The following is a 14,395-nucleotide window of genomic DNA, read 5'->3' as shown; positions in this document are numbered from 1 at the left end:
TTTACTACCAACATCCAGCATGGGTTGTACAAACTGTACCCATAGACCAAATGAAAAGGAACTGTGTGGATTAGAGGACGCAGTGGAAGAAAAAAGTGGATTTCCTATTTAAAGTCTGGGGGTAGTAGTTGCTGTGAACACTCATGGAACCTTGAAAAGAAGCACTTGAATAACAAAGTACAGAATGTATATTGTGCTAGTGTAAATCAGCACAGTAACAGGGATTCTTATCATGAAACCTTCATCACAGAGGTCCTTGAGTATATAGAATGTATTGAAGTATGCTATAAGTGGAAAAAGGAGCACTAGAACTCTGACAAACACAACTAGACCAATAAACTAAGTTACACTCAGAATTCCTGGAAATGATGAGATATAATGGTGTTAAATTTATTATTTATTATCATAATAAATAATAAACACATTTTCCTGCAGCATAACAAAAGGTGCACGTGTTTTGCACAGGTCGAATCGCGCGCTGCACACTGCTTTCATATTTTCTGTCCGTGGGATTCGCTTAATTGGACTGGCATGGATGCAAAGTACTCCTGAAAAAGCTGTGAGAGATGGACAGGCTTACTTTAGGGAGAGGCCAGACAGCAGTGGCCAAAATGTAATAACGTAAAATCATGCTACAAAAAGTAGAGGCGAGGTGGGTTTTTAGACAAAAAGAGTTGTTAATGCCGACACCCCCCCCCAACACAACCATCCCCAAACACACACACACACATCCACTGTGTCTCTCACTTTCTGTCTCTCCCTCTCCCTCTCTCTCTCCCTTTCTCTCTCTCTCTCCCTCCACGCCAGCGTCGCCTTGCCGATCCCAAATAAAACCTATTAAATGTAATTATTCCGGGCTGATGGCGGTGTATAGTGGTCAGAGGGGCTGTGGCGGGCTCTCTCTGAGTCACAGGCTGTGCTGTTACTCCAGGCGTAATGGGAAACATGACTCCTCTCTTTCTCTCTCTCTCCCTCTCTCTCGCTTTCTCTCTCTCTCCCTCTCTCTCTCACTCTCACTCTCCTCTCTCTGCTTGGCTGTTGTGATTGAAGGCACTGACCTGTCATACATTTATAATAGGGGGAGCAGGTGTGGCAGTGATGGGCCTTAATTTCCTTTAATAAACCTTTTATGTGGTCCACTCTTAATGCCACGCCGGCCCTCTCCCGGCTCCCAGAGCGTAATAGCTTCATTACTTTTGATTACTGGGGTCCCTATCGAGACAAACAACTCCCAAACACTATAGATTACATTCTGTAATAACTAATGTACCTGATTAGTTCATTACACTCTTCACAGTTTTGCACACACACACACACACACACTTATAGAGATGCAGAGGTGCACGTTTCACAGCGGGTTCGAAAGACGGAACAGTTTCAAGTAGCAAGGCATGTTTTGACTGGTCTGATTGCAATAGTCATCGTACAGCTCCACCGTTTCATTATGCCAACGACAGCTTTCATTTAAATAATCTGCATAGAAAGAACGCTATCAAAGCACTGTAAATTCACACAGGGTTATGTAATTGAATTCTCCATACATTATGAATGGCTCAATGACCCAGCAGTAGGTGGTAAACATCAAGTCTTCAAATAAAACCAGCCATTGCCCCATGCAAGCGGTTACACCTCATCACTGAACCAAAGCATGGTGGTAGACACAGCTGAACCTCTCAGTTTCCTAATTCATTCAAGGTCAGAACAGGTTATTTCCACCGAGAGTCCGCTTTTGTATTTCTTCTGTTCATCAGAACATGCTGTCAAATGAGAATCAGGGCAGGTAATATGCAATAAAATGCAATCCAATAATACAGAGATATCCACCAGAAAAGCATATAATGTATAACAGTATGACAAAAAAAAAACTTTTTTACCTTTGTTTTTTTACAAGGCAATGAAGACTGTGAGTTGCAAGGCCCTCGGGGTCCACTCTGCTCTCTGCTCTGTCTTTTCTCTCGTCTTCTCAGGGTTTCAGTGTGAAAAGCATCCTCTAGGGACAAAATGGAAGAGAGAAGGTAAGGAAATGACCTTACCAGACCCAAGGTATATGCCATACTCCAGCATACAGATGCTGTACAGTGCCTTCAAGCAACAAAATCCTACATGACAGTTGCAGGAGAAGTAATATGGTTGCCACAATAGTGACGCTGATGTTGCTGCATTATGGATAGTAGTCTTGATGTTGACTGAGTGGAAAACAGAAGATCCTACCATACGGGTGTAGGCCAAAAATGCTAAACTTTAAACAGTTATTTCATAGGGTATCTGTAATGTAACTGAGGCCGTAAATTGAATGTTTAAACAATCCACATCATGACAGGCCAGTGGTGGTGTATCAAAACCGACCTGCCTTGTTTCAAGAGACAGAGAGACAGAGGAACTCATCAGACTCATTAAACATTAGTCTATTAACTATCAGTAACTATCAGCTGTACATGATGACTAGATCAAATCACATCACACACCCTCTACTTGTCACTCTTAGCTCTCTAGCTGTGTAATTATTATTGCTCTGTATTCTCAATCTGGAGTGCCTAAGTGTTTCTATTATCATCAATTCTTTTGGAGCAGGATTCTTTTCTCTTCATCTTTGTTCATTTTCATTTTGACGTAGCTGCCTGGTATTTAGGCATTTTGGATAATTGGACTTCACTGTTTCACTATGATAGATTTTGCCTTGCTTCCACTTTATGCTTTACAAAACATGTAAACATGTAAGTAAAAATGCTCAAATATATCATACTAAAACGTTTACATCAGCTCAGTACATACTGCATTCTGAATGAGGGACTGGGGTATGTGATTTGTCTTCATTGAGTTCATTAAGATGCGCCACACGTGATAAATGGAGGATGTTTTAAGTTGACACTTTTTCCAACAGAGAAAGAGAAAGACAGTAAAAGTGAGAAGCTGCATCAACGAAAAGTGTTTTTTTCTACATTTATCCCATCGGAAACTAAAAGAGAACCATGAAGATTAATCACACAATCTTTTCAAAGCAATTCATCTTTATTGAGCTGATTTTTAAGTTTTAAGTGTTGGTTTTGAGTTTGATCATCTTCCTTTTTTGACAGTATGTGTGTGTGTGTGTGTTTGTCAGGCTTAAAAAATGACAGTGACTCTTCCAAGCTTGCCGGCAAGCCCTCGCCCGCGCGGGAGGAAGGGGGGGGGGGGTTACCCTCTCATTAGCATTAGAAAAAGACGGCCCACTGTTTTGAAGCATCTCGTCATCTGCTGAATCAGAATTTTGGGGGTTTCTCTCAAATCCAGCACCCTCACAGGGCTGGGACAGTGATGGCTAAGGCCTCTGGGTCTCCAGGGAAGTGCTTCCTAACGCTTCAGCCCCGTGTCCACGTCTGTGTGTGTGCGTGTGGCCAGTGCTCTCCACCCAGTCCCATCTGCTACTTTTCCCACAACCGTGTTTGAGCTGTCTTAAAGGCTGAGTGTGTGTGTATGTGAAAACAAAAGCGTGTAAGTGTAAGCAAAATATTAATTCAATGAAACTTGATCACAATTCATCATTGAGCTGGCAGTATTACTACAGTAAGATAAGTGAAAATAAGATCCCTAAAATTAGCTATAGAGAATATGATTGTACAATTTTATTTAATCAAAACAAATGCAATCAAATGACGCATGGGATAACTGAACTAACTTTTTAAACAAAACTAAAACTTTGTTTTCACCACTAAACTGCAGCTGCAAATAACAATGTTGTAATTCACATAAGCCAAATAATCCTTACAAAGTGAACTCCAGTTGAATAAAGTCAAAGAACATCAATTCTAAACATCCATTACAAACCAAGCAGCACTTTTAAAATGTCATTGAAATGTAATCTGTAGTGGCAAAAAGATTCTGATAACTTAATAAAGTTTAATCTCTGCAGTTTAACACTAAATCACAGTTGCAAGACATGATTCAGTTTCAGCACATCATAAAAAATCCAAACCAATCCAAACCGGCAACTGATTTCCAACCAAAAGTGATATTTAACCCAAATTAAAATTTAAATAATCCAAGTCGGTTTGAACAGCAGCCGGGCAGTGAGGGTAGGTAGGATGATAGCTAAGAAAAAGAAGGTGTTAAAAAAGAGGTTTAAAAAAGGCTGTGGCGTCCCGTCCCGCTGCTGAATGACTGTTATGATTAGATTGCACTTTGAGTGTAATTACTGAATAAAGCTGCATGAGCTACCAGACAATGAATAAATAAAGACCTTGAACGCTATCTCCACTAATACTCCTCCCTCCCTCTCTTTCTCCCTCTCTAACCTTTCTCGGGCTGTATCGTTCTCTGAATTATGGAGCCAGGGGCCCAGTGCAAGGTCACTCCTTTTCTTCCTCTTCTCTTTCGCTCTCTCTCTTTCTCTCTCTTTCCGTCTCCCTCTTTGTCCCCTCTTGCAGGAGGCGCACACGGAGGGGAAAGGGTTAAAGCGGGATTGAATGTAATTATGGAATGAATGGAATTACAATGTGCCTGCAGCAAGTTTGTGTCTCCTTATTTATTAAGGCAGCTGATGGGCCAGGTTTGATGAGGCACTCTTCGGGCATAATTGAGTCATCACACAAAGAGGGTTCCGCGCATTCGCCGAGGTTTTATCAGCTGCAAACAGACCTGATTACTGGCAATTACACTCTGATCTGCCAGGAGGAGGTGGTGGTGGGGGGGTGGCGGGGGGCAGAAGAGAAAGGGGCGAGCGTGCAGGGGTATAACTTCTGCGTTTTGTAGTTTTACCCCGGGAACGATTTCCACATTAATTTTACATGCTTAAGTGTTTTCTATTTTGGCATAATAAAGTGCAGAGATAGCTGCGCCTCGCAGCGTCTCGGTGTAATAGCAGAAGGGGAAAACGCTCGGTCGTAATCGCAAACGTAAAAGAGTTTTTTTTTTTTGGATCTGTTTGGTTAAAAATGTCAGTATAAAAAAAATGTACCAAAAAATCATAACACTACCTTGTGTCTTTGATAGGTTTCGTCTGAATGGAGTGTGTTGTGTGTTGAACGCCGGACATGCCGTGAATGACAAGGTTAAATAAGACGCCAGTGCACTGCTTATTCAAATGCAAATCAACTGTGCGTAAATCAAAACCTTGTAATCATAGAATATGAAAAAAAAATCCAAAACAGAGATAGTCATGTTGGAAAAAGACCCAAATAAATATTTTAATTAAAAACGAAAAGATCATATCGAAGTGTATCTGTGCAACAGTGGTGTGCCTAACCTAAACAATTAATCAACAGAAAATAAACAGAGAGTGAGAGAAAGAGCACGAGAGTGTGTGTGTTTGTGTGTGATTTGAGTGTGTGTGAGTAAGGAAAAGGTGCGAGTGAGTGCATGTGCATGTATGAAAAATGATTGAGAGAGAGAGAGAGAGAGCGAGCAAGTTCAGAGCCTGGAAAGTAAGTGTGAAATCGGCATGCTCCTAAAGCAGCTATTCTAACTTCAATTCCACTTAAAGCATGAGCTTCGTGCATTTCTAGGCCAAGTCTAATCAGTTTTAGCATAATTTCCCCTAAAACACATCATCTGTCCTCAGGTCTATAATGTGGGCGGAACTTCAAACAAACTGTTGTTTCTAAGTATGTTTCTAAGAATATTTCAATATTTCTCATCTGATTGCCGAATCGACACCGTAAGAAAGGGTTGTTGTGAAGGCATAACTCTCGATATGCCGCAGGCGTGCTTTTTAAGTCACTTACTATTTAAAGCATGCATGCTTATATAACATACAACTATACATACATACATATATATGCTCAAGGTGCACCATTAAGAACTCAAATAGTAACTATAACTGCAGAAGCCGTGTTAATGTATTGTACAGGTGTCCACAACGCACTCGCAGTGGATGTTACGCGACCGTGGTGGGGGGCAGGAGAGAAAGGGCCGAGCGCACTTACAGTGAATGTTATATGATCGACCAAATGCTCTGAAGTCCTCTTGATAATGATAACAAACTAAACAAAGTGAAATAAAAAAACAACAAAAAACAAAAAACATGATGGTCAGAATAGCCATCTGTGTCGAGGTTTAAATAGGTAACATTTTCGGGACAAACTTGTGCATTCTGGTACGGCCTTCAAAGTCACCAGATGAAAGATCTCAACTTTAGGCCAAAACGGTGGATTTTATGAGGTTACTTCCATCACTTGCCTCAGCCACGAACAAAGGCCAGCCAGAATCCTCAACGCAGAATCCGAAGCTTTCCGACTTTTGGCGTTAATGCTTCACAATGGTGGCAGAAAAACGAGTGTGTTGAGCACGCCCAGAGATGAGCGTGTGAAAGAGTCAGATGGTGGTACCTTTGGGAAGCTCTTGTGGGAATTCAAGCGCTAGCAAAGTTGATCTGCGAGTTTGCATGGCAGAATTCAAGTGAGACGGGGTAACACCATGAGGTGGCAGAACTCGGAAAGTTGAGATTGTCTTCATATAAGTGGGGAGAAAAAAGCCTAAAGTGTGTTTATCTAATAAAGCTTTAACCCTTTAAACCCTAAGGGCCCATGCATTTTCATTCTTCACTACATTTATAACTACACATTAGTTTTTACAGCAGTTACAGAACAATTTAGAGCAGCTGATTGAGCATAAGAATTGAGTTTAATAACAGAAAAGGAAGTCTGTGCCTCAAGGAGTAAATTCAGATATCTTTGTTCCTGATATTTTACAAGAATATGATACACATAAAAGCTAGCAAATGAGTGCTGTTAATGCCATTAGGTGTCGACAAATTGAGAGCTGACTCCTACAAAGTGTCTTGACCGCTGTCTGATCCACTCCTGTGTGCGGTTCCTAATCCCATTTGTAGAGCTGTATTTAAATGCAGTGACCCTTGGTTGATCTTTTCGGGGAGAAAGTCGACGTATTGCTTTACGTTCATGCACAGGGGAAACAATGAGGCGGAGGGGAGAAAATGAGGCGCCACTATCAAGGCCAGGTGTTAGCGGGGGGACAACTTCCACGCCTATTCTCCGTTACAACCGCGCAGCGATCCAGGCCATTGTCTCGGCCCGAGGAAGCGCACTCTATAGAGCGGCCGCCTGAGTACTACCAGGTGGTCGGCAATTTGTTGGAACCTTGGCCGGCGCTCGAGCTAAATCCTCTAGCACAAAAGGCAGGTCTCCAGTGCTCTGAGTGCCCTTGAGTAAAAAAAAAAGAGAGAGAGAGAGAGAGGGAGAGAGGGAGAGAGAAAAAGAAAAGGTAAGGCAGTGAAGAAGAGAGAAAAAAAAAGTATATCGGGGCCAGGGTTTGAAAGGAGCACACCCTTTAAACTCCTGATTCCTAATCAGATTGCGCTGAAATGAACAGCTCGTATGGCAGCTGTACTTTTCCCAGGGTTAATTACCTTTCACTGCGCTCGCCTAATGAGTCAGCTGCTGCTGTCATTAAACAACTCCACTTCACCGCCGCTTCTTCAGCCTCCACAAACACCGTCCCCTCCTGTTTGCTCAAGCGTTCCAGCCGGGAGTGCGGGCAGCGCGAGAGCGAGCAAGCAAAAGGAGAGAGGGGGAAAGAGGAAAAGGTCGCCCTTTGTGGCATATGTTTGGAAACCGGCGGCCGGTTGCCACCGCTGAGCTCCAGCGATGACATCTAACCCCCAAACAGCATGTTGGTCCGAACAGGGGTTAATTAGGCTTCTGTTTTGTTGGATTAAGCAGGGCCAAACAAGCTTTTTAGTCGCACAGTAAGGGACGTGTACAGTGAAAAGTGTGCGACAGTGCAGGAAGTGTGTTTGAAAGGGAATCGATCGTGGAAGGTGCCAGTCTTGGTCAAACAAAACCGAGGGGCAAAGCAAGAGCCTACACAAACTCAAACAATGGCTCCTTAATGCGGCAGAAAACCTCTTTGGCGCCCGCACAGACAGATGCGCACACACAGCTCGGCACATCTCCGCCCGCGCCGCCGCCAGTTCAGGAAGATGTGCGGCAGCGGCGGATACAGCGGCGCCGGACCGCTCCGGGAGTTTTAAGTGATTTTTGCCAGTGTGTGGCAAAATCCCCTGGCCACCTGGATTACAAACTCTAGTCCTTTAACTCATGCCAGTCTAAATCCGTGTTAACTCGGATTTACCTCTGCCATACGAAGTCCCAGTCCGAGTAAGCTTTGTTTGGAATCAGTAGTGCATAAGTATTTTACGCGTTAAGGAGAGGACTAATGGTGAATTCTGATTTCACTGAAACGGCGGGCGGGAGGGAATTGCATGTGTGTGTGTGTGTGTGTTTGGGGGTGGGTAGGAGGGATCTTTGCTGGATTGTGGATTTGGATGTCATCCTGTAAGCTTCTAATAAATCGAATGCATACATACACCATAAACATGTTAACTTGCTTACAGAATAATAAGTGATTAACAGTGTTGCGCTGAGCTGCTACCTTGTGCCCCAAATACTTAATACAGACAGACTTCTTTGAAGGGGCCCTGAAGTCCTGTGTAAACTTGGTTATACTGTACGTTGCACTAAAGTTCAGATCCTGAATCATATCATATCAATCACACACTAGGTCATCTGACAAACAAGCATATATTCCTGTGTCACTGATATACTCCAGCCTGCACACACACACACACATGGGATGCAACTGGGATGACAAAATTAAGCCCACACTATTTCATTTCTAAAAGGTTACCAGGGCCGTAGAGCGAATTTGAACCAAGCGTGCCAGACTAGCAGATGGGCCATGATTATGATAAGATGCATTAATAAAATGAATAATCTTTAACAAAAGTGTAAAATGTACATTTAACATAAGTCTTGAGGGGAAAAAAGAGAGAATGACTTCCAAACATAATGGACCCTAGCAGAAGTTGAGCTAAACTAGTTTTGAGGTATTTAATCACTGTGAAACATATCTGTTCTACATTGTTGCATTCAAATTATTTATTTAAGTTAAATAAACCCAAACTAGCACAAAAATTTAACTGCTTGTTTTTTGGTTTGCAGTGGCAAACAGTGTCGATTTCAGTGTAGATTTTCTTCATAAAACTAAGTTGTTGCTCTTAAAGTTAAATACTAGATTGGTTTACTATTTACTATTTCATTCATGCAGCAGCTTGTGGCGAGTAGAGGTTTCACAAATCCACTCCCGTTTACAACAGTAAATCAACTTCAGCTTTCAGGTAAGTTTCAGGTTCAAGTCCAAGTTTATGCATCACCTGTTCAACCTACAAAAATGACTTTCATGTGTTACCAAGCAATTTAAATATGTTTACTCAACTCAAATAAATACTTCAAATGCGAGTTGGAGAAACCTTTCTCTTTCTCCTTTTTTTTACAGAGCATAAGAAGTGATGGAATAGAATCAGAAAATGTAAAGATAAATAAGCATTCAACTGATTCACTCACAAGCAATCATACCTATCTTTCTTAAATAGCCATTGTAAGCATTAATTCTTACCTGTTATCTTGTCTGAGAAAGTTTGAATGTTCGATGAAAGAAAATGCACTGTGAGCATTGAAGCGGCTCACCTCATGTATTAAAAAGCAATTTAACTGAGTTTATTTAAATTAAAATAAAGAACTAAAAAATGAACGATTCATTCAAAGCAGTGAGTTTAATAAACCCAGTTCAATTTCTTGTCACTACATGAAGTATTTTTTTTAGGTTGAACGGACAAACCACTTTTTCAGTCTGTTTTCGAGAAAAATCTTTGCCGCTAATGATGAAAACATGACAATGTATGTAAGTTTAAGTCAAGAAGAATGTACTCATGTGCACATACATGGCAGCTCCTCAATTTCTCTTACATACTAGTTTTATCAGTTTCACATTAAGAAGAATTCCATAGTAGTTCCTGACTGACTGACAGCAGTTCCTGAATATTTAATAGTTACAAAATAATAAAGAGGATATATTATGGAGAAGTAAACTGTTACAAATCTATGTATCACTGTGACAGAAACAAGAAGCCATCTGAGAGTAACTTGAACCTTTAGCTGCACTTTCAGACACCACTCTGCTCTCAGGCCTTGAAGTGACAGCTTACTAAAGGCTGTTTTCATTCTCCCTGAAGCTACCATACACCCATGTCTCATCATGACTCTCCATCCCCCCCCCCCATCTCTCTCGCTCTAACCGCACAGAAAGGGGTGGATGCAGTCGGGCACCAAAGGTGCGCCTGACTTACCATGTCCCTGCTAGCCTTTGTTGCGCCTTTCATAGCGGGAGGAAAGGGGGGCTGGACCGGTGGAGGGGGGGACGGAGGTGGGGCGGGTCAGTCCAGCGCCTCGCCATCGTGTCGTGTCGCGTGGCGAGCGGCGGACACTGCAATAGTCCACCCAGCTTAGGATTTTCTCCCCCCTCTCTCGACCACAAGTACACCCCTCCCACCCACCCCCGGCCTTTGTGTCATTCACTTAACGGCCAATCTCATTAGCCAGGCCCCGCACAATGGTCTGAATTATTTTCTGTGTAAATATACCACATGGTGACCCCCAAGGTACGACCTCTGAAGGTCCTTTTAATCACATAAGAGAGGCAGACAAAATCTGGGTTTAAAAAAATTTAAGATCAAACACTGAACAGGATGACACACAAAATGATGTGAATAAAATGCTTATTTTCTGACTGTTTGGATTCTATTAGAAATAAAATTAATCTAATACAATTTAAACCATCCAATGGTATAAGAAAATGATTACAAAAATAAAATGCCAATTAAAGTCTTTCATTGTAAAAAATCTTAAATATTAAATGAAATTGTCTCTAGATGTGAGACACTGAAACCTTTGTGCTATGTGGGAATACTGATTTAAAATAAATCTAATAAAATAATTAAAGTAAAAATTAACTAACTCTATAAATAAATTTACTTTTATACAAAAAACCTGGAAAACTTTCCCAAACTTAAAATGTCCTTTAAAAGGTTAGAATCTGTAAGTGGATAGGGGCAGCAGGATCTAGGCTATCATGTCCAAATCTCACGTGAAGATTAGAAGGAAAGCGTGAACACTGTCTGATAAGGGGACATGCAGCGATTTCTCCTCTTTGCTCTCTGATGCTAGTTTTCTGATTCTGTACTTCGGCGCTAAATGAATTACTGTGAGTTCTCGTAGCAATGACAGCTGTCTGTAAGCATCAGGGACGTGTCCATTGGCCAACTTGACCCTTGTTAGGAAAAACAAAACACATGCGCGCGCACACGCACGCACACACACAAAAGGATCCTGAAGCCGGGGACTTGCCTAGCGAGGTCACTGGAGATTTTCCAGACAACCACAATCCGGAGGAGGGGGTGGATTGGGGAGGGGGGGGGGTGTTTGAGAGGAGGGGGGAGGCAGAAGAATAAAAAGGACAGGCTCAGAATCTCATTTTACCAGACCGCACACAATCTGGGCTCCCACAGAACTATCTCTGCCTGACCGCTTTCTATTTATCCCTTATCAGTGTTTACCAACCGCTACTTTTCTTTCATTCCCACTGTGAGGCCGTTCTCTTACTATCAGTCAACAGCTGACACCATGGAACTGCCTCAAAGCCAAGAGGAAGGGATCAAAACTGAACCAAAGCTGTTTAAACAATACAACAGAGGAAATAAATTCATAAATCCTAATTCTTCCCAACCCACAAGGGTACAGGCAGATCCTTTATAGTTAGGCCAACAAACAAAACCACAGCCAATGAGGTAACATTTACAATCAAGGTAAAAGGCTTGAATGTATTCAGAGGAGTCTGGGGGGGGGGTGGTAAAAGGGGAAAAAAGTCCATGTAATTTTAATTACAAAACGTGGCTTCCTGCCTCACCATGTCATGGAAAATAAAACTTGTATCTTTTTATTTTTATTTATTTCATTTTATTCATGTTTTTTTTTTTCAACAGTGCTGCCTGCTTGTGTTTGACTGTGTCTGAATTGATGTTCAGACAGGATTTAGTCCCACGATTCACTTCATGAGGTTAGACTTTGATGCACCTTCACACCAGTGCAGTTTCTGATTCAACTCCCCCCTTTTTTAAAAAAAGAAAAAAAATCTTTTAGTGATATAGGAGCCTGCGAGTGGCATGAAGTATCCTGCTCATTCCTGGTTGAGGCTATTTTAAAGCACATCTAAATCCTACAGGCGTTCTACGCATTGCATCATAGCTTCTAAAGCTGTATGTGAAGTATCCTCCAATTGGTGCTCATCTCATATCTTTCAGAATCGCAACAGGAGTACATCTGTGTATTTTATTTTTTTAATTGACTAAAAACATTTACCCAGCCTGTACAGTCTACACACCAAGCAGTCCTCAAAAAAAGTAAACACACAAAAGTTAAGACACAAAAAGAGTGTTAAAAAAACACACTTTGCATTTCTCTTCCTCTCTTTCAATTCCATTTCTCAATCGCAGTCCCACAGCCCTGTTTTTCTGGACTACTGTTCAAAAGTTAAGTAATTAATTACATTTATCCTTTCACCAGCTGCTCCGCGGCAGATGGAACATTTCTGAAACCTTGTTGAATTAAATCCACATAATTCATTTTCCTGGATTAACTAAGTGAAGTTTGTGCATGAGTGAGGAGGGAAAAAAAAACAGGTAACAAGATATGCTACATGGATACACAATTAAGCATCAAGTGTTTGCATGTCGTTCTGTTTGTGACTCGGTTGCAAATATGTTCTGGAACATGGTGAACGACTGCAGCAGAGTTCACATGCTGCCTGTATAATGCAATGTATGATGTTTGCGACATGGATTCACTGTGAAACAAAAAAGAAACTCTTGATGAACTGATCCTAGCACACTGGGTCAAAAGGTCACAAAAAAAAGACATTACCTACTTACAAAAGAAAGACTCTACAGTTAGGCCAACCTGGTATGCCCACAGTTATTGCCCACTGCTAAGCACTGGGCTTGTACTACACTCAGCTAAACTGTGTTCAGACAGCACCATGGACAGTTCCTACAGCTTCACTCCAGACCAACGGCTAGGGGCAGCTCTAACCAGCATCCATGCATTTGGTCAGTTAAAGAAAGAGGAGTATAGAGTTTCACAAGGACAAGGACGTATCTTATATCTGTGTGTAATACCACAACACAAGACCTAAGCTAAACTCAGGCTCTGAACAGGCCTATGAATGCTAGTAAAATGAATGCAGTGTATCTCCTGATCGTTTTTACTGGAAGTCTGACAATGCTCTAGAGAGAGACAAGCAGTTACGGGTCTCACATTTTACTGCATATTAATAGTGTATTATGCAAAATAGCTGTTGCATAATAACTAAATACAAATGTTAGTAATACGCATATTGCAGATTAAAACATTAACTGGTCACTAAATGATCTAGGGCAGGTTTACTCATGTACAGATTTATGCATTTATTCAATCGCCTATTTATATATTTTCGAGACTTCTTAAGGTCTTTTATGGTCAGACCTTAGGTCACATTAGTAAAATATGTCCTAAATACCCTCATTTAAAATATATATATATATAAAACTGAAATGGTTGGAGCGAATAAAAATATTCTGTCTTGACAACAAACTTAACAACATTGAAATGTCAATTCTAGCACTGCTACTATTCTAACACTAGATTAAGTACTTCAGAAAGTCACGACGGCTCTTACAATAACAGGGCGAAGTGGCTGGTTTAGTGTCACGTGCACAGACCTTCCAATGCAATCAAATCAAGCATCTGCCCTTCAAAGACATTTTACCCCTGAAAGACATTTTAGGAAATGAAGTACGGACAAGCTATGAACATTTTCTGTTGCGTGTGGAAATGCTGGATATAGTAGCTTACTTCTTTATTGACTGAGTTTCAAGCAAGCCACAGCTGCGTTCTTTACCAACAAAAAGCAACACAGATAAAACCTCATCTTCCCTTCCAGGAGACCCTCAGTTATAAAGCATACAGAAATGGTCAGGTTACGTCCAAAAGTAAAAGTGAACCAAAGAGCATGGCAGACAGTGCAAAGACAGTGCAGTCCTCCATCAGAAGCGTAAAAGAGAGTGTACGGGCCATGGCTGTGTGTGTACAGCTGTCTCGCTGAAAAGCCCCCTGTGCAACCTGTCCAAAGCTTTGTGCTAACACACAATGCTAACATGTGTCGAGCTAAGATGAGCTTAGACCCCCGCCACTAAAGCTGTGAGTTTAATTTAGGAAGACCACATCTAATGTTATCAGGACGTTAAAAATTAGGTCACTCTTCTTACAACAAAACAAAACAAAGCTAAAAAAACAAAAAACAAAACAGCTATTTAATCTCCTCATGGGCAGTCTGAAACCTGGAGAGAGAACGGATCTCCAACAAAAGTGAAAACTGCAAAACTCTCCAATAACAAAAACCTCCAACCACACACCTGTCAGTCAATACGAAGAAATGAACACAATATGCCGACACAGACAGTAATAATAAGTGCTGAAAAAAGGTTCAAAGCGTTCAATTAATTTTAAATTCAAGAGATCCGTACTGAACC

At 41.4% G+C, this 14,395-nt stretch overlaps 1 protein-coding gene across 6 annotated transcripts in view; it reads right to left on the bottom strand.

Moving 5' to 3' along the window:
• Positions 1–14,395, bottom strand: part of st18 (ST18 C2H2C-type zinc finger transcription factor) — a 59,495-nt gene that overhangs the window by 28,813 nt on the left and 16,287 nt on the right. For all 6 annotated transcript variants that reach the window (XM_072680240.1, XM_072680242.1, XM_072680241.1 and 3 more), the window contains one exon: positions 1,875–1,990. In XM_072680240.1, the coding sequence (XP_072536341.1) occupies positions 1,875–1,990 (116 nt within the window). The remainder of the gene's footprint in view (positions 1–1,874; positions 1,991–14,395) is intronic.

Source organism: Salminus brasiliensis, chromosome 5 (genome assembly GCF_030463535.1).
Source record: "Salminus brasiliensis chromosome 5, fSalBra1.hap2, whole genome shotgun sequence".
Taxonomy (NCBI): Eukaryota; Metazoa; Chordata; class Actinopteri; order Characiformes; family Bryconidae; genus Salminus; species Salminus brasiliensis.
This window is presented reverse-complemented; position numbering and strand designations above follow the sequence as displayed.